At 59.5% G+C, this 26,966-nt stretch overlaps 1 protein-coding gene and 1 long non-coding RNA gene across 2 annotated transcripts in view; one reads left to right on the top strand and one right to left on the bottom strand.

Annotated features, from left to right (window-relative positions):
* Nucleotides 1-1,814: 1,814 nt before the first annotated feature.
* Nucleotides 1,815-17,203, bottom strand: TGM2 (transglutaminase 2). The gene is made up of 13 exons (XM_054218248.1): nt 16,828-17,203; nt 14,304-14,483; nt 11,453-11,695; nt 10,134-10,252; nt 9,094-9,222; nt 8,358-8,538; nt 7,249-7,384; nt 7,028-7,131; nt 6,661-6,900; nt 6,192-6,464; nt 3,433-3,593; nt 3,047-3,183; nt 1,815-2,727 (listed from the first exon to the last, which is right to left on the bottom strand). The coding sequence occupies exons 1-13, from the start codon at nt 16,835-16,837 to the stop codon at nt 2,571-2,573; spliced, it is 2,070 nt and encodes a 689-aa protein (XP_054074223.1). The 5' UTR covers nt 16,838-17,203; the 3' UTR covers nt 1,815-2,570.
* The window catches only part of LOC128916475 (uncharacterized), a 23,232-nt gene continuing 5,651 nt past the window's right edge, over nt 9,386-26,966 (top strand). Inside the window, exon 1 of the long non-coding RNA XR_008468983.1 lies at nt 9,386-9,587. This is a non-coding gene — a long non-coding RNA (uncharacterized LOC128916475). The remainder of the gene's footprint in view (nt 9,588-26,966) is intronic.

Genomic DNA, 26,966 nt, shown 5'->3' with positions numbered 1-26,966 from the left:
TAAAGTACGGCTGTGCATCATCGCTGGCTCTGAGGAATGTTCCTGACAAGGGAAGGCAGGGCTGGGTTCATGCTGTTAACTCCTTTGGCCACCGCTGCTCCTCTGGGGCTCTCTGTGCTCTTGGGACTCGTGTTTCGGGGGTTGATGGTGCCAGGGCTGGGAGCTGGCGTGGTCCCCACCGCTCGCCCTCCTGGCTGCAGGAGGAGAGAATCCCCATCCCCGTCTCTCCCGGAGTTCCTGTCCTGCTCCAACACTGCAGGGTGGGCACTCTCAGTTTCTTCCCTTGGGAGAGCTGCTCCTGGGAGCTCCACAGCCTTCCCGGGGGCCGGACCCTTCCTCCCCACCTGCCCCCGCGAGAGGCACCACCCGTAGTCCCTCCACAGCCCGCGGTGGTCCCAGCTGCATCTTCTGGTTGCATTTGAGAAAAGCAGGATGGAGAGATGTGGCGGTTAAACCTCCGCACGGTACGGCGAGAAGGATCGCGTGGCCGTCCCGGAGGGTTGTCTTGAAGGATTTTTGGCAGACAAATAACCCGCTGCCATGTACAAAGCCTGAGCCCGGCAGTGCGCGCCCCAGCCCTCGCCTGGAGCAGAAGCCGGGGCTGCCACCTGCCCCTGGCCGGGATGGAGCCAGGGGCAGCTCCTGCCAGCTCTCTTGGGGTAGAGCAGAGCCAGGGCACTGGGACGGCTGGCTGGGGACCCCGCTGCCAGACTTGGGAGAGGCGAGCAGCTGTGGCTGGAACACATGACATTTTATCTCATCTCAAAGATAAACAGAAAGAGAAGCTGGAGGACGGGTTGTCCTGGGCAGAAAATGCTCCCAGCTCCCCATCCACCCCGGATCCTGGCTGGAATGGGAGACTCCCAACAGCCATCGTCGGTGTCGGGGTGACAGGGACCAGCTGGGTGTGAGCTCACCGAGCAGGGTCACCTTGTGCTACAGACTGTCCCCCAGTTTGGGTGCTCGGTTGTTGGGCTGGGCGCGTCCCCCCTCTGCCTGGTGCTGCTGGGGATGTGGCTGCAGCAGGAGACCACCAGTTCCGTAATGGTCTTTCTGGACGTTGTTTAACGTGGGCAGGGGGACTCCCGTGATGAGAGAGTCACCTCTCTCCCATGGGGAGAAAGAAGGAGGGTTGTGTTCTGGCAGGGGAAGTGTTTATCTTCAGCAGTGCCTTGACCCCTCTTCCAGGCTCGAGACAAACCCCCACGCTCCTCCCGCATCCCTGTGCTCAGACACCCCTTTTCCCTCGCTCCCAGGTCGTGTTTCTTGTGTTTCGGCTGCCGGCTCATGCTTTCTCCAGCCCCTATGAGAGCCTGGGTGTGCAAAAGCTGGTTGTTTAATTTCCCGTATGGGTTTTCTCTCCTGTCCTTAGCGCCCAGCCACAGCACCGTGCCATTCCCTGCTATGGGAGAAACACACCAGGGACGCGTGGAGTCTGCATCAGCCCCTGGCGCCGCGCTGCCTCGCAGTCTGACGCGGGTTCACCCATTGGTGACCCATTGGTTCACCCGTGGGTGCTGCCGGGTCGCGCTGTGGGAGCAGGAGAGCCGCGGGGGTCACCGCTCTTTTGGGGGTACAGCCCCTGAACTGCAGAGCACCCCGGGGTGCTGGGCTGTGCTCGGGGGCGGAGGGAGGTGGGTGAAGTGGAGCCGACAGCGGGGGTTCAGTGCAGCCACGCACCAGCCACAGCAATAAACCACAGCGACAGCGCCGGGCTGGGGGTGAACTCGCCCCCCCCCACCCCTCGGGCACTGGGCGAGGAGCTGCTGGGTGCCTCCCTTCGGAGAGGGTGCTCAAGAAGAGCTGGGTCTGGCTTTAAAAGTGAAAAATAGAGTTTTTATTCGGTGCTTGCATAGTTAATTCATGTCAAGGTAACGTCCCATCCGTCACTGCGCAGCGGGTGCAGTGACAGCAACGGTTATGAAAGCAAATACCCTGCTCTACATGTGCAGGAGGGTTATATGCAGTATGTATTTATATAGCTATAAATAGATTTGTTATATATGTATATAGCGTATAAACAGCTTTGTGCTCACAGTATACAATCTTTTCTCTGCTGAATCGCGTCCAGAGAACTGTAACGGCACGCGTGAGCACGGCGGAGGTGCAGTCAGTGCTGGAGAAGTTTGTTCTGCTCTTTGATTTATGAAATCCGCTCCACGGGCCGGGGCTGGCAGCGCTGCAGAAGGAGGAGGGGGCCGGCCCCAGCCCGGCGGTGCTGGTCTCGGGGGTCCCTGCTGCACCCGGGACAGGCAGGACGGGGACATTGCCACCCCGCGGGGTGAGGGAAAGGCGGTGAAGCGGGCGGCTGCCGCAGGGAGCCCCCGAACACCCCCAGCCCCTCTCTCCTCTCCCTGCTGCCGTCGCGTCTCTCCCCACAGCACCGAGCGCTCCCGGGGAGGAGCACGGCATCGCGGCCGCTGCGTCGGGGTCAGGCTGGGCTTCGGCAGTTGTCCTTCCCCGCACCGCTGGGACCGTCTTTGGGTAAAGCGAGTGGGGGGCCGGCGAGCCCCCGAGCAGGAGGGGAGGCAGGGTCTCTGCAGCAGGGGCGGGGGGGCCGCGGCGGCCGCTCAGTTGGGCTGGGGCGCGATGATGACGTTGCGGTAGCCCTTCACCCCCGTCAGCTTGTCGCTCTCGAAGTCCACCATCAGCTTGCGCAGCCCGGCCTGGCTCGGCATGAAATCCAACCTGAACTTGGCCACCGCCTGCGGTTCCACGGGCTCCTCGCTGGGGGAGGACAGGGGGTCAGCAGGGCGGCCATTCTCCCTCCTGCTGACCTGTCACCCTCCCCGTGCCCACGGTGCTGCAGGACGGCACTGGGATGCTGGGAAGCAGGGACCCCCCTTGGCATGGCCCAGCCCCCCCCCTCCCCAGAGATGCTCCGAGCCCCCCGCACCCCGTGGGGACCACTGCAGCCCCAGCTCCCCCTGTGCCCGTAGCAGAGCCAGGCCATGGGCCTGCCTTCCACTGGGGGCTCCAGGCACAAAAATCCACCCCTACCCCATTCCCAATGGCCCGGCCGGGTTAAGGAAGGAAAAGCTCTTACAGCTCCTTGACCTGCTGCCCATTGGTGAGACCGGTGCCCTCCACCACGAACACGCAGTTGTTCAGGGGGACTGCGAGGGGGTTCACCAGGCTGATCTCTGCCACCAGCTTCCGATTCTGCATCGGCTCCCCTAAAATCTGCAAGCAAATGGAGTTGAAGACCCAGCATCACCCTGCCTGGGGGCCATGGTGCTCCCCCTGCCCCGGGGCCAAGGCAGGTCCCTGGGGATGCGCGGAGATGCAGGAACAAGCCCTGCTGTGGTGGGGTTGCTCCAGCCCCAGGGCTCAGATCACTGGGACCGAGACCCCAGGGTGATTGCAGGAACCCCCTGGGAATGGGAAATGTCCCCTCCAAACCCACCCGGGACAGAGCAGCTGAGCCCTTACCCTGATCTTGATCTCCGGGTTCTGGATGTAGACGTCCCTGATGGCCACAATGACGTCGCCAGTCTGGTACTCGGTCAGGAGAGCCACCACCTTGATGAGGTTGTCCTGGGTCAGGTTCTCCCTGTAGTTCTCATACAGGATCCGCAGGGGCACTCTCTTTTCTGGAAGGGGAAGCGGAGCGGGGTCAGAGCTCGCCCCTTCCCCAGCCCAGCACCTGCAGCCCCATGATGGCACCCAGCTGTTCTGAGCTCCCCAGGAGCTTCTCCAGGATGGGGAAGTCTTGGGGGAGCTGGGGACACCCGTGCTGGGAAGGGGTACCACAGTGTGGGCAGGCACCACGAGCTGCCGGCTGGAGCACCCACAAGAAAGCCTGGTCTGGGGGATGTCTTGCCTAACTGCTTCCTCAAGAAAACGGGTTATATTTAGCTGCCACCAACCCCCAGATCACCAACGTTTCCCAAATGAGCCTCAGACACCTTCAGCTGGTCACCCTGTGCCCGGCTGGGTCCTCGGGGTGCTGGGTGCCGGTGCTGCTCCCACCCCGCAGGGACACAGGGTTGCGAGCGCCCGCCTTGGGGTGGCAGGGGGGGACCTCACAGCCCGGCCGAGCTCCAGAACCAGGGGCCAGAGGTGACATTCAGGACACAGCGGGGGAAGGAGCCACGTGCCAGGGCAGGACCCTGGCGCTGCACCTGCACCAGGGTCCCGGAGGGGCTCCGACAGCCGGCCTCGCTCAGCTCTGAGCATCGTTTATCCAAAAACTGTCTCAGGGACTGGGCTGTCTCGTGCTGAGGGGGGAAAGGAAGGCAACCAGCTGCCGAGCTGTTGTGGGAAAGGACCTCAGAGAGGCCGTGACCGCTGGAAGCGAAGCCTGGTGTTCCCAGGGCAAGACGTGAAGTGCTGGAGCATCGACTGAGGCTGCGGGGAGAGGAATGGGCTCAGCACCGCTCCGGCTGGGCTCCCTGCGCCGGCACAGAGTGCAAGGGCTCCCTAAAGGGGACTCTGGGGATTCCCAGGGTGTGTATTCCCAGGCGGGTGCTGAGGGGAGAATCTTCAGGAGCTTGTAATTAAAGTTGCAGAGAAAGTGATGTTGGATTAACTTGTGGACGGGAACGTTTAAGACCTTAAAGTCCAGCAGGGCTTGGCCCCCACTGTCCCCATCCAGCCCCACAGCAGAAGGCTCCAGAGCATCTCTACAGGCACTCGCAGATGCTGGTACCCGCCGGTGCCGACACCGCAGGGAGGGGGTGCCAGCGTGAGCAAAGGCAGCGTCCCGATTCCCTTTGTGACAGCAAGAGTGGGCACATTCGGTGTTCCCTTAATGCAGCTCAACAAATAGCAGAGCGCCGAGCGCTGCATTTGTTATGGGCCCTATTAGAAGAGCAGATCTTGGCTTAGATTAAGAATTAAACTGTTCCAGGACAGCAGATGTATTGCATTTCCAAGCCCTGAAGGGCCTGTGGAAAACTGACATAAATCAAAACTCTTGTTTAATTACCAGGCGGTAATGCTAATTTGTAACAAAGGCTAACAAAGGTTCAACGGGCCGCCCCAGGACAGCTCTGCGGTGAAAGCTGTGAGATGTCGCGCCCACCCAAGAAGGAGCCGTCGAGAGCTCCAGCGCCACGGTGACCAGCCTGGGACCGTGCTCTCGGAGCTGACCCGGGGTCAGTCCCGCTCTCCCTGCCTGTGGGAAAATCCTGCCGCAGAGCCCAGCTCCGGCTTGTGGAGCAGAGGCATGTGGAAGAGCAAGAGAGGGATGCAGGAAAGAGGGGTGCAGGAGAGAGGGATGCGGCAGAGCGCCCTGGGATGAGAGCCCTGCGATGCGCACAGCTTGCTCCCTTGGCACGACAGATGCAACGGCAGTAACTTTTCGTCCTCTCTAAATGCATTCCCAGCCCCCTGCCTGAGCAACGTTCCTTAGCCTTTCATCAAAGATTAAAAATCCGCAGTGGTAGATAAATAAGGGCGCAGCCCTGAAGGAGGGAGGCATCACTTTCCAGCGCAGCTCGTAGCTCGCCTGGGGCTTTGCCCCTCGAGGCAGTCGCTGGTGAACGGGGGTGCTGGGGAACACAGGGCTGCCGGATGGAGAAACACCCCGGCGCCGGCTCTGGGTGCTGGCTGCTCCCACCGCCCAGCCCCAGGCTGTGCTTTAATGCTGCTGTTATTCCATGGGATTAAACAGAAACCTCCAATTGCTGCCCTGCACCAGGCTGGTGTGTGCCGACCTGATGGTACAACCGGAGGGGATACCTCCAACCCGTGGTGATGGTGCCACCGGAGGGGATACAACCCCTGCAGTGCTGGGCAGTGCCAGGCTGGAGAAGAAGGGAAGGCTGAAAGCAAAATCCGGCCCTTGGCTCACATCTTGTTTTCATGGAAGGTTGGTGCTGACGCTCAGGCCCTGCACGGGGGGCTCCGTGCGAGCCTGCAGCCCTCCCCACTGCTCCCGGCTCCCCGCGCTGACCCCCCGATGGGACCTGCCCAGCTCTTACTGCTGCTTGGCTGGTGTGTGTGCGGCTGGCAGCCACAGGGTTTCCTCTCTGGAATGCTGTCGGCGTGGAGCCAGGACCTGGCGGTGGTGGCTCCTTCCCCTGGCTGCGAGGGCTGCCCCGGACACCACGGTGGTGCTGTGCCGGGGGGACCCATCCCTGCCTCACCGCAGACCCCAGAGATGCAGCCGAACGCAGGGAAAATGGTTGCCCTGACCCCAGCCCTGACTGGAGCATCCTCTCCTCGCTTGCCAGCAGGTCCCTTACCTGCCCAGGGTTCGAGGGTGACATTCAGCAGGTCCTTCATGCCGCACTGGGGCCCGACGGTGCCGTTGTAGCTGGTGGGTCGAGCGCACAGCATGAGCCGGCAGACTCGCTCCGTGTCTGTGCTGTTGTTGATGACGGCGAAGACGTCGAAGTCGCAGCCGTTGTTCGCGCCCTCCGACAGCTTGATCTTGAGGTGCAGCCCCTCGTCCTCCTCCCTGAGCGATCTCGTCTCGTGCTCTGCCTTTGCAAAAACTTCTCTCTCCTTTTCAGACCCTGCGGCGCACGGAAAAAAAATTTGGTTCTCAGGGGGAATATGGGGAGGGCACGGTCCGGGCTGCTTTGCCCTGATGCCTGGAGCCCTCCTGGTGCAGCTTCTGCATTAATTAATCATTCCCCCCACTCTGTTTCACAACAGCCGACCCCCCCCCCCCCCCCCCAGGGTGTCTCTGCCCCCTCTGCTGCCCCGTACCCTCCGGGTACTTGTAGGTGTGGGTGATGTCCTCCCTGCTGTCCCTCCCCAAGCTCTTGGTGCTGATGTTCTTCCCCACGACCGAGGAGTGGGTGCTCTTCTTCTGCGTCCCATCGCCCTGCACCACCCAGTACACCACGTCGGCGTTCACCTCCGCGAAGATGAAGGGGATGTCGTACTTCAGCTGCAGGTCGCCCTCCCTGATGGCTTTGACGGGGGCCGGCCCGCAGCAGAAAACCCCTGCAGGGAGCGGAACCGCTGTCACCACCCAAGGTTTGGCCACCACAGGAGCAAGACACGGTCATGGCGGGGGGAGACCCTGCTGTGCTGGGGGCGGGATGGAGCACCCGTGTGGTGCATGCCGTACCTTCGCTCTTCTCCTGGGGCGTCGGGTCCAGCGCCTGCCAGCCATCATATCCGGGTGCCAGGTCTGGACGGGCCATCCAGGATTCCACCCAGCAGTGGAAGTTCCTGCAAGGGAAGCCAGGACGTAGGGGCTTCAGCCTCCCCCGGCGCCCACCGGGCTCCGGGGAAGGAGCAAACGCCGCCCCAGGGGTGGGCAGGCTGGGGTCCTGCCGCGCCGCTCACCAGATCATGTCCCTGGAGCGCCGGTCCTCCTTCCCCGTCTCGTTGAGGTAGCGGTCGATGATCAGGTTACCGTTGGTGTCGTGAGCTGAGTTGTAGTTGGTCACCACCCGGCTGGGGATCCCCAGGCACCGCATGACTGCAGGGAGGCAGGGCAGGGTGAGACGGGGTCCCGGCTTTGCACGGCTCCTGTCCCTCGGAGCCCCGGGTTTGCACGGCTCCCGTCCCACGGAGCCCCGGGTTTGCACGGCTCCTTGGCCTTCTCTTTCCCACCCAAAAAAGGTACCCAGGGCCCGATCCCCAGGACAAACCGGCTCCTGCCGTCGCCGTGGGACTCTGCACGCCAGGCGGGTGGCAGGCGTCACCGACAGTCTGTCGGGTTTTGATATTGCAGGAGAAAAAAGGCACAAAAGCGGCTGCGAGTGCTTTTGAAGGAGTGCACGGGCAGCAGCGCGCTGCAACCTCTTATTTAATCTCACAGCTGCCTTTTACTGCGAGCGGAGCTCCCTGGGGAATGGGGAGGTAGTTATAACGCTTCAAAGGAAGGCTATAAACTTCTGAGAGTTGCGGAAAATCCACTTTAGTTTTCTGCTCTTTCTCTCCTCAAAAAAAAAGGACCTCATAGATCTGTGATATAGAAACGCACATGCGCGCTCGCGCGACCCCGCAAGGGCAGCGTTTCTTCGCAGGGCAAGTGTGTGTGTGTGTGTTTTTCTCAAGAGAAGCGAGCCTGGAATTTTTTCTTCTCTTTTGCCCCAGCTTGTCTGCCTCGGTGGCAGTGAAATTATTTTGATCTCAGCGGATTCATGGCTTTCTTGCAAACTTGACCTTAAAAGCCACTTTCCTTCTCCTGCGCCTTGAGTCCAACACCTCCCTCTCCGCCAACTGAAAAGCCCTTTTCTATAATTTTTTTTCCCCCTCTATTTCCCGACAAATTAGAATAACAGAGAGCTTAATTGCTAAGCAATCATTGCGGGCTGATTGTAATCAGTCCCAGCCTGTTCCCTCCTGCTGCAGCACAGGGAGCGGGCTGTGGGGGTGGGAGATGGGAAGGGGACACGGATGACCCCATCCTGCCGGGAAAGGGGACAGGGGGACACGTCTGCTCTCACCGGTACACGCCACGGCAGCGAAAACCCAGCACTGGCCGTACTTGACTGGCTGACACCCAAACTTCTTCCACCTCTTGAGAATATCCACGCTCCCGATCCAGGCCATGGGGCTCGTCCCGTCTTCGTAATTGTTGTCCCACCGCCCCGCCAGCACCCCCCGGTCCTCGTCGTTACAATTTACCTGCGGCACGAGACAAGAAGGGGCCGTGATGGAGGGATGGCCGGGCGCGGAGGGGCAGGAAAAAGCTGGCAAGGGAAGGAAAGCTCACACATGCCAGCCATCCTGGAGCAGTGCAAGAGCTCACCGGGATGCAGGGGTGGATGGCGAGGCTGTAATCGGGATGCGCTAATTGGGGATGGATTTTAGAAACGTGTCCTCCCGCCTGGCATTTGGGTTGCGGTTATAAAGCGCAGCAGCCAGAGAGGAGCAAAGGCTGCTCCCGGGATGGTGCGTGCCTGCCTCTGCTATTTCTCTCCTCTTAAAAGGATATTTTTTATATATATATATATTTATATATATGCGATATATGTATATATATAGTGGGAAGGTTGTAAAGGGGATGTGAAACTCCCCAGCGAAGGAAACTGGTGCAACTGGGAGGGGAATGGCAAACGCCACCTCTCTCTCACCGAGGGGGGAAGACAGCAGGGGGGTGTTTGCATGGGACGTGGGGTTCTGGGGAGCTTGGGGACACCCTGCCGGCTGCGCTGGTGGCCGGAACCCCACGGGACTCACCATGGCGCTCACCACCCTGCCGATGTACACGGGGTCATTGCGGCGGGAGCAATCCTGGTTCTGGTCCCTCAGGAATTTGGGGTTTATGTCCAGCAGGTTGAGGCAGATGGACAAGATGTCATCCTCGAACTGGTACAGAGCCGGGGAGAAAAGATGTGTGAGGTCCCCACGGTGCAGGGGGGGGCTCTCCTGCCTCGGTGCCCCCTCCCTGGCTCACCACGATGCCCCTGCGAGTGGCGTTGCTGGGCACACGGTGGGGTCACACAGCCCCAGGGTCCCCTCCCCAAGACAGCATCCACTGAGTGACTTTCCCTGGTTTTTTGTCACCGTGACGAGGGTCTGGTGCTGCGGCGGGCAGAGGCTCAGCCTGCGGAACCCAAGGGTAAGCTCCCGCCCTCGCGCCGGGGCCGGATCCTGCTTCCTGCAGCCGCTGCCGCGCAGGGGTCAGGCAGGGACCTGACCCCCGGGGAAAACCACCTATTTCCCATCACTGGGTGAGTCACAGCCCTTCCCCGAATTGACGCACAGATGCTGCAGGGGCCACAGGCACCCCCGCTTCCACCAGCCTCACAGCCCCTCCGGAACAGCCCGGAGCTCGGGGAGGGCGTCCGGGCTCCCCCAGTGCTGGGATCCCAGCACGGCCGTGGGGGGCTGCAGCTCGGGGCACTGGCACTGCCTTATCAGCGGGGCCGGCACGGCGCTGGGGAGCGCGTTATCGGCTGCCAGCTCCCGGCGCAGCGTGGCCGCCCCGATTAGGAGCGTGTGGCCACAGGGGCCCCCAGGAACCGTGCAGGAACGCTCCCCTCACTCTGCCACGCTTCAAAGCCTGCGCGTTCCCCTCTCAGAAATGGGATCTCGGTTGGTTTGTCCCACGGCTGCATGGCGGGGCTGGATCCTCCCTGATGTGCTGGCCGCATTTGGGGTGCATGTCTGGGGACACGTATGTGGCACCAGCCCCTGTGCCCTGCACTGCCAGGGCTGCATGGGCTGGGCTCAACTGGGGGTCCTGGGGGGGTCCTGGGGGACCATGCCCCGCTCACCTGGCCAAAGTTCCAGGGGGTGGAGGTGATGTAGTCGCGGGAGCCCTGGTAGATGAGTCCCTGCTGGGACAGCACGTACTCGCGGCGCTCGTCCTCGTCTCGGAGGAAAACCGTGTCCTCTGCAGGGAGAGCGAGAGATGGGGATGGGGCTCTGCCCCGCGCCCCCCGGCCCTGCTCAGGGTCCCCCCCCCTCCCCGGGGACGTGCCGGGCAGTGACTGGGGGTGGGTCTGGTGGGAAATGAGACAACAGGGGCTGGAACTGCTCCCATCTGAAAAAGCAGCTGGAGAATTTCAACTCGGGTTGATTTCAGCTGGTGGGAAAATTTCAGTGGGCTTGTGGTTTTCTCTTCCAGTCTTTCTCGTTTCTCCCTTTCTTTCCTCCCTTGTGTTTTATGGAGTGGAGTCTTTTCCCAGGAAGGGAAACTTCCCTGGTGGGAGAAGCAAGCAGTGAGAACCAGGAACACTGCCTGAGATGGCAGCTGAAGCCATTTTTCTCTCACAGCAGTTACTCCTGGAAAAATCACTATTTACTGGAAATGTTTTCAGAAAAAAACCCAAAACACACATCCCCAGTGCCAGTGCTCGGCACAGTCCTGGGCGAGCAAAGCTTCCTCAAGCCCCTTATCTCAGTGGAGCCAGCACGGAGTGTTTGGGATTCAGGAAACGGAGCTGGGAGCGGGGCAGCACAGGGCTGCTCCTCGGGACAGAGGAAGGACACGGAGATGAAATTCCCAGCTATTGTTTGCCCAGGGTCATTAAACCCCACAGCACCAATCCTCCCTTCTGGGTCAGGCTGCCCAAATTTAACCCGGACAGTGACACCCCCGGGAGCGCCCAGAGCTCGTCCCTGAGCCCTCAGTGGGGTCTGGGGGCAGGTGGGGGTGGGCAGGTCTGGGCCAGGTGGGGGCAATTAATTAGGGGTAATTAGGCACTTTTCCTCTGCCTGCCTCCTGGACAGGAGTTGCTGTCGGAGGCTGCCCGGGGCTTCACACCAGCTCCGCAGAGGTGAGCTCCTGCGGGGTGTCGTGTGGTGGGGACAGTGTGGAGGGGTCACTGGGTGTTTGGGGCGCTGGCAAAGGGGCTGCGTGTGTCCTGGGGTGGGGGACAGTGCTCGTGGTCCCGACCTGCTGCGGGAACCACGCAAAGGTGGAAGTAAAGTGGGGATTCCTGCTTAGATCTGAGGTCAGGGCAGAGCTTGGGCCACCTGGGACCTGCCATGGTGTGAGACCTGCGGGGATGCTCCGCCCTGGCAGAGCTGGGGGGCGGCTCGTGCTCGCCTTCCCTGGGAACCCCTGGTCTCGGGAAGATGAAAGCCTCACCTGGGTGCCAGGCGTTAAAGAGCAGAACAAAGTCCCCGATGTGGCAGCTGGTGCCCTGGTAGCCGGTGGAGGTCTCCAGCGTCAGGCTGTAGCGGCCGACACGGGCGTTGGGGGGAGAGCAGAGCGAGACGGAGAGCGACCCCTCGTCCTCCTGCTGGATCACGGCGCTCCAGCCCGATTCCTCTGGGTAGTTGGTCACGGCAAAGTGGGACCTGGTTCCCGATGTTTCGATGGGGCAGGGCCCTGCCAAGAAGGAGGATGTCAGCTCTCCCCGTGCTCTGGGGGGCCTGGGAGCCCCGTGCTATGAGGGGTTGCACGAAGGCGACCTGCCCCACGAGAACCCCGTGGTGCTCCCATGCCCTCTGCCCTGCGGCGGCTGCCCAGACCTCGGCTCTTGCAACCCAGGAATGTTCATTGTTTGGTTTGTTGGATATCTGGGGCACAGGGCAGCCCAGCTGTGGGAAGCTCAGGCACGTCCTTTGCTTTTGGGAAGGGGTAGGAGGAAGAAACTTGCCCCGTGGGTGCCCCAGGGCCAGGAGAGCAGAGGGGGTGCTCACCCCAGGGCCATGTCTCCTCTCCTCAGCTGCACCCACTCCCGCTCGGAGCAGAGTCCCCGCGCCCGTGCCATTGTCCCTGCGCCCGCACAGCCCTGTCCTGCCGCAGCAGGGGGGCCCTGGCTGCGAATCCCGGAGCCCCCGCCGCCGGGGTGCCCTCAGTGGGAGCCCCGCTGCGCGTGCGCAGCCTCAGGCGTTGCTGCAAACATCCCACGATTGGCCGTGACATCACTGGCCGCAGCGGTCCAGCCGAGGACAGCGTGATCCCTGCCGGCCCCTCCGAGCTGCCATGGCTGCGGCCAAGCCACCTGCGCCGAGCCAGCTCCAAACACCGCTCCTCCGGGGAGCGGTGACGCCCAGCCCCGGCCGCGGTGATGCCAATGCCGGTGCCCGTGGGGGGCTGGCTGGCAGCCCGTGCAGCGGTGCCACAACGGTCTTCTCCCCCCCCACCCCATCACCCCTGGGAGCACAGCCCCGGGCTGGTCCCCCGCCAGCCTTCGCCCGCAGCGTGGGCAGGACGCCAGGCGAGTCACCGAAAATACTCATGAACTCATGCGAGTGACACAGTTTCTCCTCTCTGTCCTTTCGGGGGAGGTTGGGTTGAGCTAACTGTGTCCTTTTGGCAAGGGTCAGCCTGGTGCTGCTGAAGGGACGGCCAGCCATGGGAGCCTGCCGCCTCCTCTTCCTCTTCCTCCCTGCCTGCAAAGCCCACGGCATCCCCCCAGGGCTCAGATGTCTGAGCAGAGCTCTTCAAACACAGCTGCTTTAAAAATACAGGCTCTATTTTTGTACAGAGCCATTCCCCTCTTTCCTGCGGGAGGTGGCAACGCAGCCTCGCTGTCCTGGGGAGGATAGATCTGGCAGCCCCTGCCCCAATGGGGCTGTGGGTCCAACCTCAGTGAGGGACCTGCTGGGGCCACCGAAAGCAGAAGCACCTTTGCCCTTTTTCTGCAAGCGCCGGGGCTGTGCTCCAGCCCCATGGCAGCCGCTGCCAGCCTGCGCCTTTGCCCCAGGAGGCTGCGCCGCGGGGCTTCTCCTCGCTTGTGAAATCAGGCTGGCATCGCCCGGGGTGCAGCACCACCTCGTAAAAACCCGGTGGGTTTGAGCGGGGGCGGGGGGGGCAGACCCCCGCCATGGTTGCTTTGGGACGGGGGACGATGGGGGAGATGCCGGTTTAGGGTGAAGCCGGGGAGGTGCTGGGTTTGCGTTTGTTGTTTGAAAAGGCAAAGAGTGTTTTACCCTGTGAAGAAACCCGGGTGCAGTTTCACTTTGAGTTCTGCCCTGATTGACTCAGCAGGATGCTGCAGCCTCAAAATAACTCTTGCCCAAGAAAGAGTTTCCTCTCCCTTTGCTCCGAGCTGGTGGGGGCTGAGCCCCTTCCCGACAGCTGTGCCCGGCTCTGGCCGTGGGAGCAATGTCCCTGTCCCCGCCACTCCCAGCGGGTTCTCGCCAGGGCTACGGCAGCAGTGGGAGAAGCCCCCAGCGCAGACCCACAGGGACCTGCCCGGCTCCTGTGTACTGGCTCCAGCACCGCTCGGGGAGGGGGGTGGTGGTGCAGCAGGGCTGTGAGCTGGGGGGGCTCAATGGGAGCGTTTCTTTTCTCCAGGGTTTGTGTTTCTTGAGCAAACCCCGCTCCGGGGACGTCCGAGCGACGGAGGAGGGGCAGGGGTGGCTGGGTAAAAAGACCATCAGCAAAAGCGCCATGAAACCCTCTGGCTGAAAAGATTCTCTTGCTGCTGTTTCTCGGAAGGGCAAGAGACTCGGGAGGGTTCTCTGGCCCTTCCTGGTGAGTTGGCAGCTCCAGCCTGGCCCCAAGTCTGGCTTGGCACCAGGGAGGAGGAGGAGGCAGCAGCAGCTTTTTGTTTTATTTCTTTATTGCTTCCCTTCAGCTCTCGTTATGGAGCAGACTTTCTACCTATTCTCTTTGTCTTTATCTGAATTGTAGACTGGTTTGGGTTGGAAGGGACCTTAAAGATCACCCAGTGCCACCCCTCTGCCCTGGGCAGGGACACCTCCCACCAGCCCAGGTTGCTCCAAGCCCCGTCCAACCTGGCCTTGAACCCCTCCAGGGATGGGGCAGCCACAGCTTCTCTGGGCAACCTGTTCCAGTGCCACGTCACCCTGACAGTAAAGAATTTCTTCCTAATATCTAATCTAAATCTCCCCTCTTTCAGTTACTGTTACCCCTCGTCTTACCACTATGCTCCCCGATAAAGAGTTGCCCCATCTTTTTCGTGAGCGTGGGGCGAGTCCTGGGGCAGGCTCTCTCTCATGGCACAGGGCACGGTGGCACTCACCCGTCTCGACGTTGAAGGCGAGTTTGTCCACCCCCTCCTCGTAGCTTCTGCCCGAGAAGTGCAGGGTGATGGTGAAGGGCTGCCCCCGCCGCACCACCAGCTGCTGGCAGCCCATCTCTGCCGTCCGGTGCTCCCGGCCGTTGCGCTCGCACTGCAGGTCCCATGTCTCCAGCACCAGGTCTGCAAAGGAAGCAGCGTGTACAGCTCTTCCCCTCCGCCGCGCGTTCCCAGGGTGCAGCCGTGCCCCGCACACGCAGCCCCCGCATTCGGGCAGAAGGGACTATTACCCCCACCCTCGGTGCCGGTTTTTGGACCTCGGTGCCGGGGTTTGGCAGCCGCCTCTGCCCAAGCTGCCCCGTCCTCCCTTGATGTGAGTATCCCTCCTGGAGGGCTCTGCAGGCTGGGCTCACATCCTGCGCTGCGAGCGGAGCACCCCGGGGCAGGGGTTCTGCAGCCAGGCGTCAGCTGAGCTCGCAGCAAAGCACTGCCCTCCCGCCCGAGCTCTGTGCCATATTTCTTGTGCCCTCCACGGTACCACCACGGAGGAAGAGGCACCATGTGCTGCCAGAGCTGTGCCAGGTCCACGGCTCATGGCATCCAGTGCTGGAGCAAAGCCCAGGGCTCATCTCTGCTTTCTGGGAGGTGTGGGGCCCGTCGGCTGGGTTTTGCTGTCTGTGTGCCCCCGCCCCAAATGAGCACCGCTGAGCCTGGGGAATGCCAGGGATGGTTCTGTGCCAGGCTGAGGGCAGCCCTCTGGGCAGATTTACCGCTCCGCGACTGCTGACAAATCGGGGAGATCCACCGTAAATTCGGTGACAAAGAGGGTGTCTGATTCCCTGGCCTCGGGCGCTCTGCCCTGCTCTGCCTCCCAGCCCAGGCAGGGCTGCGTGCCGGGGCAGCCAGCGGCCATGTCCTCGCCGGCCCAGGTGCTGGGCTGGAGCGATGTGCTATCGTTTATCATTGCTCAAGGCTAGTGACCCTGGAATGCTCTGCCAGCAGACCGGTTAATTGCCAAAATAAACAAAAGCGTTTAGTGGAGGAGAGCACACAGTGAGCTCAGCACCAGCCAGGGACCGGGGCGGCTCGTGAGGGACGATGCGGGGCTCGCTGGCCTTGTGCTGCAGCTCTCCCTGGCTGTGCCTTTCCCCGTGCTGGCATGCCAGCAGCGGTAGTCACCGAGCCCTCCGTGGGCTGGTGCCAGGTGGAAATGGCTGCCTGTTCCCAGAGTTAAATGGAAACGCCACTCCCGGCTCTCCGGGCATGTGGACACCGTAGCGTGCATCCAGGGGAGGTGGTCGGGCTCATCACCGACCCTCACCGTGCTGCAGGAGCTGCTGTGGACAGCTGAGGCTGTCCATAAATAAGGGCAAGGTCCCTCCAGCTGGTCTATTGGGACCCTGGACTGGGGACAGAGCACAGAAAGGTCCTTTCCTTTGCCTCCTCCCGCTTTGTAAGCAGAAATACAGCTTCGTGCTACAGCACACGAGCTGTGTGAGTGCGAACCTTGCTGACACTGAGCCAAACTCATTGCAAATAAGCGTGTTAAGAGAGCAGGACTGGGGCTCCTCCTTGTCCCAGCCCCCCAGAAAGCAGAGTGTTCGAACCACAGGTGCTTCTTCCCAAGCTGAGCAGTGCCAAGAGATGGGCAGGGAGGGGGCTGCGGTGCTACCAGGGCATGAAGGTGGCAGCGGGGTCCCAGGCACCACCGCACCGGAGTAAGAGTGTAGCAGCTCAGCTTTACGCCGGGAGGTGGTGGTGCCAGTGTCCAACCTGAGGGACCTGTGTTGACATCGCTGCTGCGGTGCCAGGAGCTGGGACAGCCCACGGTGCTGCTGGGCACCGGGGCAGAGTGATGGTCTCTCACCCAGAGGGCTGTGCGTCCATCGGTATCGCACAGTCCTGTTTCCTGGGATTTTGGAGACAGGTCTGTGGTAGGTCAGGGTTGTCTTTGCCTCCCCGTGCAGGTCTGAAAAGCCACCCGTGTGGAGGGATTTCTGAAGGCCAGAAGCAGTACTTTTGACTGAGCCTCCAGAAATCCTCCTTAAACCAGGCTGGGACGTGGGCGCATGTTCCCAGTCTAGCTGTCGACACTCATCTCGGAGGGCACTGAAAGCTTTAAATAGCACCAAACTTCATTCTGTTAATACTGGCGTCGCTCTGGCCAGCGGAGAGCATTGTAGCTGTGGAGGGAGGGAAGGGAGCGGACCCAGCGTGAAACCGCTCTTTTCTTGTCACCACCGTCCACTCTTTTAGTCTTTTTTCCCATTCCCTACCGCCCTTTGCTTTAGCTGGGAGTTGGGTGAGCGGCTCTTGGGCCAGCTCGCAGGAAAACGAGCGGGCAGTTAACGGCTGAAGGTGCCGCCGAGCCCCGGCCGCGGCAGCGCTTCGCTCCCGGGCGCCCCCGCGCAGGTGCCGGGGAGGCGGCGGGGGGAGCTCGGGGGGGTGGGGGGCTCCGGCCGGTCGGCGCTGCCCGCGGGCCAGAAACCCCGGGCACCGGCGGGAGGGGATCGTCCTGCTGTTTTACCTTCGGCCATGGTGCCCGGTACCGGGATGTCGCGGTCCTGGTGCTGGTAGCGGGATGTCGCGGTCGCGGTCCTGGTCCTGGTCCTGGTCCTGGTCCTGGTCCTGGTCCTGGTCCTGGTCCTGGTCCTGGTGCCAGGGGAGCTGCCCCTCACCGCCCGCCGCCCGGCCCCGCCGCTCGCTCCATTTATACCGCCGCCGCGCACACCCCCGCGGCCGGGGATGGCGGAGGGAAAGAAAGGGAAAACAAAGTTTCCAGGAAACGGAGCGGTTTCGGTCCCACCTATTTAAAATAACCACCCAAAAGGAAAAAAAAAAAAAAAATATTAGTGGCCGGGGGGGTGGGGTGGGGGGGTTCAGCCCCCACCCAGAAGCGGCGGGGCCCCGGCCGCCGCCGCCCCCCCCCGGGCTGGGGCTGGAAACGCTGCCGGTTGAGAGGGGAGAGAAAAAAAAAAAGAAAGAAAAAAAAAAAAAAAAAAAGTGGGGGGAGGAGAGTGGGCTGTGCAGTTCACACCGAGGTGCCAGAAACTCAGGGAACGTTTTCTCCTTATAAAGTTTTCTTCCCCCGAGCCTTATCTCCATACCCGGCTATTTCTGGCAAGGGACATGGCTGCTCGGGATTGCAGCCGTCAGTCCCCCTTTCCCGTAAATGCATCCCTAAGAGATGCGGTGGCCAGAGGGAAAACGTGATGGAAATTTTGCTGTTTGAGGGGAAAATGTGCTGGAAACCTTTCTGTTTGCTCTGTGGCACGGCACCACGGGGAGTGTGCACAGAGCAGGGGCTGGTGCTTTCCTTGGCACCCATTGCTCCACGCACCATCTGTCCCTCTCCTGCCTGGGGGTCTCCGGGCCCATGGGACTGCCAGCGGTGTGACCTGGGGCTACCTGGCCTGTACTGTCCCTCCCCGTGCACCCCAAGGGTGACCTGACAGACTTGAGACTGCCAAGCAGGGGCTGAGGGCAGAGTCCCTTCATGGGGTCTTGGGGTCTGGGAGTGCCCTTGGTACCCCAGCAGTGGTTTGGCTTGTGATGACTAAGGTCTTGAGAAGTTTCTCCTCTGGAGCAGACTTTTAGTTACTGGTTTTTCTTCACGTGATTTAAGCTGACCAGGGCCAGGACCAAGGATGGTCCTGCTGGAGCCCCCTGCAAACCCCCTTTTTCTGGCCCTTGGCTGGGTGCAGGATGCTGCAGCCCCTGTGCCAGAGGTGGCTGCATGCTGAAAATCCTTCTCAGCCCAACCGGTCCCCTCCCGCGGACCCCTTACTACATTCCCCTCCCAGATCCCAGGAGGTTTGGTGGCTGGTGTGTTGCTCCAAGGCTGCTGTGGGTACCAAGGACCTTCTGGTGGATGGCAATGTCCTGAAAGAGGTTGGGGTCCACCACTTGGTGTTCTTAGGGTCGCCCCACAGGGCCCACACATGGGCTGTACCCCATTAAAGCCCAGCTGTCCTGGACTCTCTCCGTGTCCTGTTGTGTCCTGTCCTGGTCGTGCAGCTGGATCTGCTCTCCTGGCACTCGGGGTGGTCCTGGTGAAGGCTCCCTGGCCATGGGTGATACTTTTCTGCTTGGACATACCGCAGCACTGTGCTGGGAGGGTTTGCAGCAAGATGTGCAACCTCTTCCAGCTCCACAAAGGGCTTTTTGGTCCAGAGGGTGTCACTGTAAGGTCTGATCACACCAAGAACACAAACCCAGGAAAAGCCCTGTGAGTCAGTGACTCCTGGTGTGGCTGGGCCCCGGCCCCACTGTGGGGACACACGGCTGATTCTGCAGCAACGCTGCCCTGTGTGACAGCGGGCAGAAGGGCCCTGGAAAGGCAGCATCTTGGGTGAAGGAGCCGAGCCGCAGTGGCCGGGGGAGTCCCCTCCTTCATCACCATCTGCGAGGGTGGTGGGGAGGGAGGTTGAGGCCAGTGCAGCAAATCCTCGCTGAGGGAAAGCTCGGGACAGCTGGTGCTAAGGAAAGCCGTCCGTGTACTGCTCCACCATGCGTGCGCACAGGCTGGATGCGCGCATGAGTCTTTGCCAGGTGAACTGCTGTTGTCGGCACTGCTCTTCTCACCCCTGCAGCCACCAACCCAGAGCAGTGCTGGCCCTGTCACGGGACGTACCCTGTCAGCGCACCCCTGCCATCACCGCCACGGCGTCCCGCTCTCCTGGCTTAGACTCCTCCTGTTGTCCCAGATCTGGGCTCTTTACCCAGTGTGCAAAAAACCAATTGACACAAGGGGTTGAGATATTTGTTTTATTCCAGTTCTGGGCAGAAAAGGGTGCTGGGTGATAATCCGCAAAGCCAGCACACCTGTTAGAAACACATAGGGCCTTTTATACAAAAAGGTAAAGAAGGAAAGGAGTTTAAGGGGATGCGTTGCGTAAATCTAACAGAAATTCTCAATTAGTAGAAGAGAAGATACAGAAATTAACGGATCTGGCCTCGAATGTCAAGGAACGGGAAGGATTAGATCTTTCCTAGCTAACATCCTGGTTACCAAACCTAAATGGGCTAAAGCGACTCTACTTAATATCTGTATTTATACTGATCATCTAGTTATTGAGTTGTTGTATGATTCAATGTTTGCCTGTGTGTGCAAGTCTTTGCAAACAGGCACTGGAAGATAGAAAACCCCCACAAATAATGATGACTAAAGTAGAGGAAAACACTTTTATATGGAAAATAGGAGAACAGGAATCCCAGAACTTGGGAAAAACATAAGGTGAGACTTATGGGAGATGTAAAGCATATCCACAAGTCTCAAAGGGGGGAATTTGATGTCAAAAGGAATTAAAAATCCACAAAATTGAGTGACCATGATGTGATGGCCTACTCTGAAACCATAGTGTCGTGGTTTGGGCCAAACTGGCCACTGAGACGAACGACAGAATAGCAACGGGAGTGGAAAAAAATCCCTAAACCAGAAAGCCCATAAACATAAATAATCCACTCTTGAAGTTAGTCATTGTTCTAAGTGGAGCCCCAACAGAATAGAACGTTAAACAGTAACCTAGTGGTACCAGATCAGATGAAGGTAATAGCCTCTAGTTACCTGAGATAATTTTAATACTAAAAATCACACCTCTAGGAGGAGACTTTATGTGTAAATGTAAGACCATCTTAGTTCACTGAGCCAGACAGAAATCGGGACCTGTGCAAATGAGCTTTTCTAATATAATTACAAGTGACCAGTCAGCTATTTTGATGTGGTTTTCCTTCGTTACCTTCTTGTACAGAAGACCCCATGTGTTTCTAACGGGTGTGCCAGCTTTGCCAGTTATTGCCTAGCACGCTTTTCTGCCCAGAACTGGAATAAAACGAATATCCTGACTCCATGCATCAGCTGGTTTTTACACATTGGGTGAAGAACCCAGATTTGGGACAACAGGAGGAGCCTCTAAAGGTGTCACCTTCTTCCTCCTCCCAGCCCCCTCGGTGCCAGCAGCGTGGGCAGAGCTGGGTCCAGCCGATCCCATGGATGCAGGGGAGGATGTGGAGAGCTGCCCATCTCTCCAGGCATGTGGGAATCCCTCTCCCCTGCCAAGCCAGGGGAGAACTAGTGGCAGTGGGAGCCCACAGCCCCACCGGCAGCTGTTTTTTCACCTGCCCCGAGCTGGCCCCGCTCCCAGGGCTGCTTCCTGGGCACAGGAACCATCACCGGTGACATGTGCCAGTGTGTTTGGGCTCACGCTGGAGTGTGCAGGCTCCGTCTCTGCCTGCACAAGCCTGGACTTCCTCCCTTACCCTGCGTGAACTCTGGATGCACTCGGCAGCCTGAGGTCCCGCGCTCGGGATGCGTTTAATTTCCTCCGGGTAATGTGTGACAAACAGCCTGCGATGGCACCGTCTGCCGCGCAGCCATCGGAAACAGGCTTTCCTGGCTCAGAGCAGGAGCAGTTCGTGGCCGTGAGGGGTGTCGGGGTGTCTGGGGTGCTCAGGGCCAGGCAAACCGGGACTCCTGGCGCTGGTCAGGCTGTAGGGAATAACTTCTGTCTGGTTTTGTGGCCAAGCACAGAGCGGGAACGACTGGCAGCGTCTGTCCCTGCTCTGGCAGCTCTGTCAGAAGTGGCGGGAGCTGAGTGTCCGTCTGTCCCCCGGGGCTCTCCGGCGAGCCCCGGGCTTGGTTCCAGCATCTCAGGGAGAGGAAACCTCCCTTCTTTCCGGCTTTAGCGCCCACTTTGTTCACCACCACGTATCGCAGAGGCATCTGTCTGCCCAGGCACTGGAAAATGCCGCACATGGGAGACCAACCACACCGATGGCACTATTTTTACTCTCCTTAGTAAGACAAGGTTGCATTAAGAGGGTGTTTGCGCTGCTGGATGCCCGAAATAACTCCTCATTTGCTCAAGGTGTTCAGCGGAGGATTGTGACTTCCCTGGCACCCACCCTGGTCCTGGAGCTGCTTCAAAGTGTTCTGGTTTCTTGCCTGCCCCGGTCCCGCGCAGGCAGAGGCTCTGTTTGCTCTCCTGGGTGTGTGCCGGGGAGGCTGGCAGCCCCCGGCTGCGCCCGCACATCCTGACTCAGTCTCTTGTGCAGGCAGATAAACAAGCCGTGAAAAGGGACAGTGTCTTCCTCTGAGTCGCCCTGTGAAGTTGTCAACCGATTTTTAACAGCTCTGCCGCCCCTTCGCCAGCATCGCCTCCCACCCCGGGGTGTTCCCCAAAGCCCTTGGCAGAGCCGCTGCCTCCCACAGCCCTCCAAAGCCAGGGTGACCCGTCTGCTCCCCACCTGGCACGGCAACCCCGGCAGCCGGAGACCCTCAGCGGGGAGCCTGGCATCATCCCATCCCTGCCCCAGGCTCTGTGCTGGGGTGGTGGGGCCGGGAAGGGAAAAGGTTATAGGGGGAGAAAGTGTTTTATGCTCGTGATGATGGGGCCATTGGGGAGCGTTTATGTCTGGCCGTAGGGATCCTGGCACGTAGGACATGGCAGTTATCCCTCACTTGCTGGGGCTGGAGAGGTGCTCTCATCTGTGAGCACGGAAAAATACTTCAAAAGTGGGGGAAAAAACCTGTAGCTGCTCCGTACCTGGTAGGGACAGAGCCGAGGGCTGCGCAGCGGTGGCAGACAGCATCTGTAAGGTCACCGCAGCCCAGGGTGAGGGAGGACGGGCCAGCAGATGGGAAGGGGGAAGCTGGGGTCAGTGACTGCGGCACAGACAGACATCGATCGCCTTTTGGGACAGGGGCTGCAGCTGGCTCTGTGCGGGCATGGCTCCTGTTTTGTGGCTTTTGGTTGCCACAGGCAGCTCTGGCGCTGGGCCAGCGGTTGGGCAAGATGGGCTGGGAGCTGCGCGGGGGCTCCTGCGGCGGCAGGCCTTCGAGAGCCGGCACAAAGGGGGTCTTGTTCCCGGCGATGTGCGGCAGGCAGCGCTGGCAGGGCAGGAGGGGGCAGCTGCCCGCCGGGACAGGCAGCACAGCACAGGGAACGGGCAGCCTTTCCTTGGTGGGGAGAAGTGGCTTTTCCAAGGAAAAAGCAGATTGGTTTTCCACCTGGTCCCACAGCCGGGTCCGTGGAGCCCGACGTGCTCCATTGTCACAGCCATGGGGTGTCTGGTGGATGCGGTGCACGGAGTCGAAGCGTCCTCCGCTCACAAGGTGGGAGGAGGGATGTGCAAGTCCCAGACTCTGGATCTGGCGTTTGGCACATGCCGAGCCGGAGGCTGTTACCGAGAAGTGCAGAGCGCTGAGGCAGCATCGCCTGGGGAGGGGTGAGCCCGCCAGCTGATAACCAGCTTCCCTGGAAAGCGCTGGGGAAAGGCATTCCAACCCGCGGCTAAAGAGGGGGTTGAGGAGGAATTTGTTACATCACTGTCTTTGTTCTTAGGCCGAGTCCGTGTTTCTGTTTAAAAGAAAGGAGAAACACAAACCTGTCGCATGTCGGCTTGGTGAGGGGGCAGGAGGGTTTCCCTGCCGCCGCTCCAGAGCGGGCTTCCCTGGCAGGGGTCCCCGGGGATGGGGCAGGCCCATCCCGGGACCTGTGGGTGGGCAGCAGTGATGTGTGCAGGGGATTCTCCAGCTGTGTCAAGCCTTTCCGAGCTGGTGGCCCTGGGATAGCCACAAGGCTTGTCCCAGCCGCCGGCGGGGTGCCACGGCACCGGAGGATGGGCTGCGTTGCTGTGCGGGACGGACACGTATCCGCTGCCGGGGCAGCCGTGAGCAGAGACACGGTGTTTTGCAACGTGAACTTGGTTGAACCTTGTGCGAGCTGAATTCCAGTCTCCCAGTGTCATTTCCTATCAGTTTGCTGGAAACCCCCCAGCCCTCCTGCCCCCAGGGTGCCTGTTCCTCCGAAGTGTGTCTCCCCATTAATCCCCCACCGCCCTCATTGCAGACAGGCTCCTATGGGTTTGTGGGAGGAGAACAAGAGGGGTCTGCACTCGCTGGCCATGGCTTTGGTGTGTAGCGTGCTTGTGTTCCTCTGTGAGCGCACGCGTCCACGTCTAAATGCCTGAAGCTGCATGATTCCCCAGGATTCGCACGTGAGGGATGCGCTTCCCCCATGCAGGGGGTCACCTGCGCCACTCTGTCCCCTTGGTGCCTTCCTGCCAGGCCCCTGACATGCTCGCGTTTTCCATCAGTCCCTCAGGACAGGGCACAGCTGGGATTTTGGAAAGCAGCCGGGTTGGCCTTGCCTTGTCCAGCTCAGCCTGGAGTTATGTTCGGCCCTCTGAGTTCGACCTTTTGGCGAACGTTTCAACATTCCTGTTTTCCTTTGGAATGGCTTGTTTCTTTGTTTTTTTCATTTGATTTATGGCCACCCTACACCAGCCACGTTGGCTTGATGATGGGCGAGACCCAAGTTTGTCCTGTTGGAGCAGGAGCTTGGAGATAACGAAGCTGCTTTGGGACATCTCTGCTGCTGCTTCCAAAATGCCAAGGATGGTGCCGCATGGCTTTGTGTTGCCGTTCAGCTTCCTCTTGCATTACAGGCTCCCTCTGTGTTTACCTGCTGAAACCAGACCCGTGTATCTTGGTTGACCTCCAGGAGCACAAATCCAGGCACAACCGCGTTTCCTGTGCAGCGTGAGCCAAGTGCCCATCCTGCGCTTTGAAATGCCGACGTCTGTTTGCGGCCGAGCCCTAACACCGGGCGCTGCTGTAATGGGAAGGGGCCCACGGCAGCTCCGCTGGCACCAGAACTGCTGGGGGTCATGTCCGTGGCATTTGTGTTGTCCCACTTGCGGTTTTCCCCGTGCCTTTGCCTTGCCACCCATCGTCCATGCTTTCCTCCAGCCACGGCTCTGTCTGGGAGTGTTGCATCCTCTCGCCCTGCCTGTTTCTTCCTTCCTCTTCTCTCCGTCTCGCTGTGGTTGATAACTCAGCGTCCCTCCTGCCCCCACAGTCTTGATGGGAACCTGGCAGTGAGGAGGAAGAGGAAGAGTTCAGCTGCCGACCTTGGCCGGAGCTCCCTGCTCAGTGCCGACCTGGTACTGGCTGCTTTGCCGGAGTGAGGGGTTTTGGGGGGGCGCCTGCCCCCAAGAGCTTCCCTGGGGAAGAGGAGGGCAGTCCCCCCGTGGGTCCGACGTCCTTACCTGATCCACAGCCCTTCTCTGTCTCCAGGCTGGTTTTGTCATCTTCTGCATCTAACACTTATTGCCTTTTTCCCTTTGGAAAAAAGTATTTCTCCAGCTCCTCTCCATGGGCTGGGCCGGCCACAGTGCCCTGCACGCCAGCACTGCCGGACCCCCCCAGCCCAGCCTCGCCGGCCACCCCCCGCCAACCCGTGACAAATGATTTTGCCATTTCATGGGTGGGAAAGAGACATTGATTAACTCCTGCACTCGCCTTTCTGGAAAGGTTATAGCTTAATTGGTCAGACTTGGAGTCATAAATCACGCGCTGAAGGATCAGCGGAGATAAGAAAATTTTTGCAGAATGTTGCAAAAACACCTTTTGGTAGGAGGTATCCAGCTGTGCCCACCTAGATGTGGGGGCTGAGGGCAGCCCGGAGCACTGGGCTCCTCTGAGGAAACAATTCACCCTCCAGCGAGGGGCCGGAAATTCTCCCTTTTGTTATCAGTTAATCTCAGGATCTGCAAAATATCCTTTTTTTTTGTTCCTTTCCTTTTGGAAAAAGAAAAACAACAGGAAAGGCATTTTTTGCTTTATTCAAAAGAATCTGAATTCCATCTGTTTTGGAAGATGATTCTGTTTCTCCGTGGAAGTGCTACTTTCCCTAAACTAAAAACTACAATATAAAAAGTCCCAACTTTTTTCCTGGCCAAGGAAGGCAGCGGAGGAGGGAGAAAAAGGCAGGGCAGAGGGGAGGGGACTGATGGCAGCACCTTCCTGCCCTGGGAACGCCGGCTGGTTTGGGCATCCCATTGCCTCGGGTGGTCCCGCAGGGCACGGGCTGGAGCGAAGGCAAACACTGGCCAGCACTGGCCCAGCTCAGAGGTCCCTGCAGCCCCGGGACCTGGCAGGGACCCCTGGCACCCAGGACTCTCCTGGCCAAGAGCTCAGAGCAGGCAGGGAATGGCATTGCAGATGTGAAGCATTTCTTATTCATGTCAGTAATTATTTCTTCCCTGATTCTCCCCAGCATTTTATTGAGCAATTAGGACGTTAAAATGAGGAATCTCAAACCCACGCTGCGGACATCCCTATTACTGCTGCCGCGCTGCTGCTGCTTAAAAACGGTAAATTAGAGAATGCCCCCAACTCACTGGGTTTGCCTCAGCCCTGACTCGACGCCGTCAGACCCTCGTCTTGACGTACAGCAAAAGAGGGGCTCGGTATGGCCCCGAGCATCCATCCTGCTGCGGGATTGCTGCCTCTAGGTCTTGTCTTGGCTATTCTCTTTTCTTCCCAGCCTCCAGGCGCTTGCTTTGCCTGAGTTTCTGTACTCAGCACTGGTGAGGCCGCACCTTGAGTATTGTGTCCAGTTCTGGGCACCTCAATACGAGAGAGATCTCGAGGTGCTGGAGCGAGTGCAGAGGAGGGCAACGAAGCTGGTGAAGGGCCTAGAGAAGAAATCTTATGAGGAGCAACTGAAGGAGCTGGGACTGTTTAGTTTGAGGAAGAGGAGGCTGAGGGGAGACCTCATCACTCTCTACAACTACTCGAAAGGACATTGTAGAGAGGTTGGTGCTGGTCTCTTCTCACAGGTCATTAGCGATAGAACAAGAGGGAATGGCTTCAAGCTGCAACAGGGTAGGTTTAGGCTGGACATTAGTAAAAAATTCTTCCCAGAAAGAGTGGTCAGACACTGGAATACGCTGCCCAGGGAGGTGGTGGAGTCACCATCCCTGAATGCGTTTCAGAGTCGTTTAGATGTGGTGTTGGGGGATATGGTGTAAGGGAGAACTTTGTAGAGTGGAGTTGATGGTTGGACTCGATGATCCCAAGGGTCTTTTCCAACCTAAATGATTCTATGATTCTCTCAAATCCCGCATCCAGGTCTTCTTGGATTTACCTCTGGCTCCTCGCAGCCTTTGGGGCAGCCTGTCCCCTCCCAGCCTGTCCTGGAGCCAAGACCCAGCTGTCCTGGTCAGGGCAAGGTCTGAATCCAGGGAGCCGGGCAGGGATGGGGGTTGAGGGGGTGCTCCCCTGCACAGCCCAGGTGCCAACATCCCTCCAGGAGAGGTTAGGGGATGCGGAGACGCAGAAACTGGCTTTGCTGCATGTGTGACGATGCTCAAGAACAGCAGCACGGGTGTGAGTGCCTTTTCAAAGGGCTCCCAGGAAACTGGCTTTTTAAACACAGGTAAAATAAATGAAAAATGGCGAGCACCTCTCTCATTTCAATGTGGAAGCTAAAATAGATGTTGTTTGCCCCAGTTAAGTAAAGAAGCAACTTCCCGACACAGAGCTGTCGAGCCCAAGGCTCGGTCCCTGCCATTTCTGCCCTTCCCGGATTTGGGTCATTTCAGCCTCTGACCTCGTATCATCACTGGAGATGGCTCGGGAGAACAGCAAAGCATAAAACATCTTCTGGGGCACAGGCAAAGCACTTCGAAATCAATACAAAGTTTTACTCATGGCCTCTAGAGAGATTTCATCTCCTGAATTATATGATGGGATAAACGAGATCCCAATCCGGCTGCCACCCTGTGTACCAGCAGCTATTTGTTCACGGCCGGGCTGAACATCTCCCAGAATTAATTAGAATAATCAATCCTAAAAATGACAAAAGTATTGATTAGCAT

Source organism: Rissa tridactyla, chromosome 12 (assembly GCF_028500815.1).
Source record: "Rissa tridactyla isolate bRisTri1 chromosome 12, bRisTri1.patW.cur.20221130, whole genome shotgun sequence".
NCBI classification, from domain to species: Eukaryota; Metazoa; Chordata; class Aves; order Charadriiformes; family Laridae; genus Rissa; species Rissa tridactyla.
Note: the sequence above shows the minus strand (reverse complement) of the source record. Positions and strands in the feature narration are given on the sequence as shown.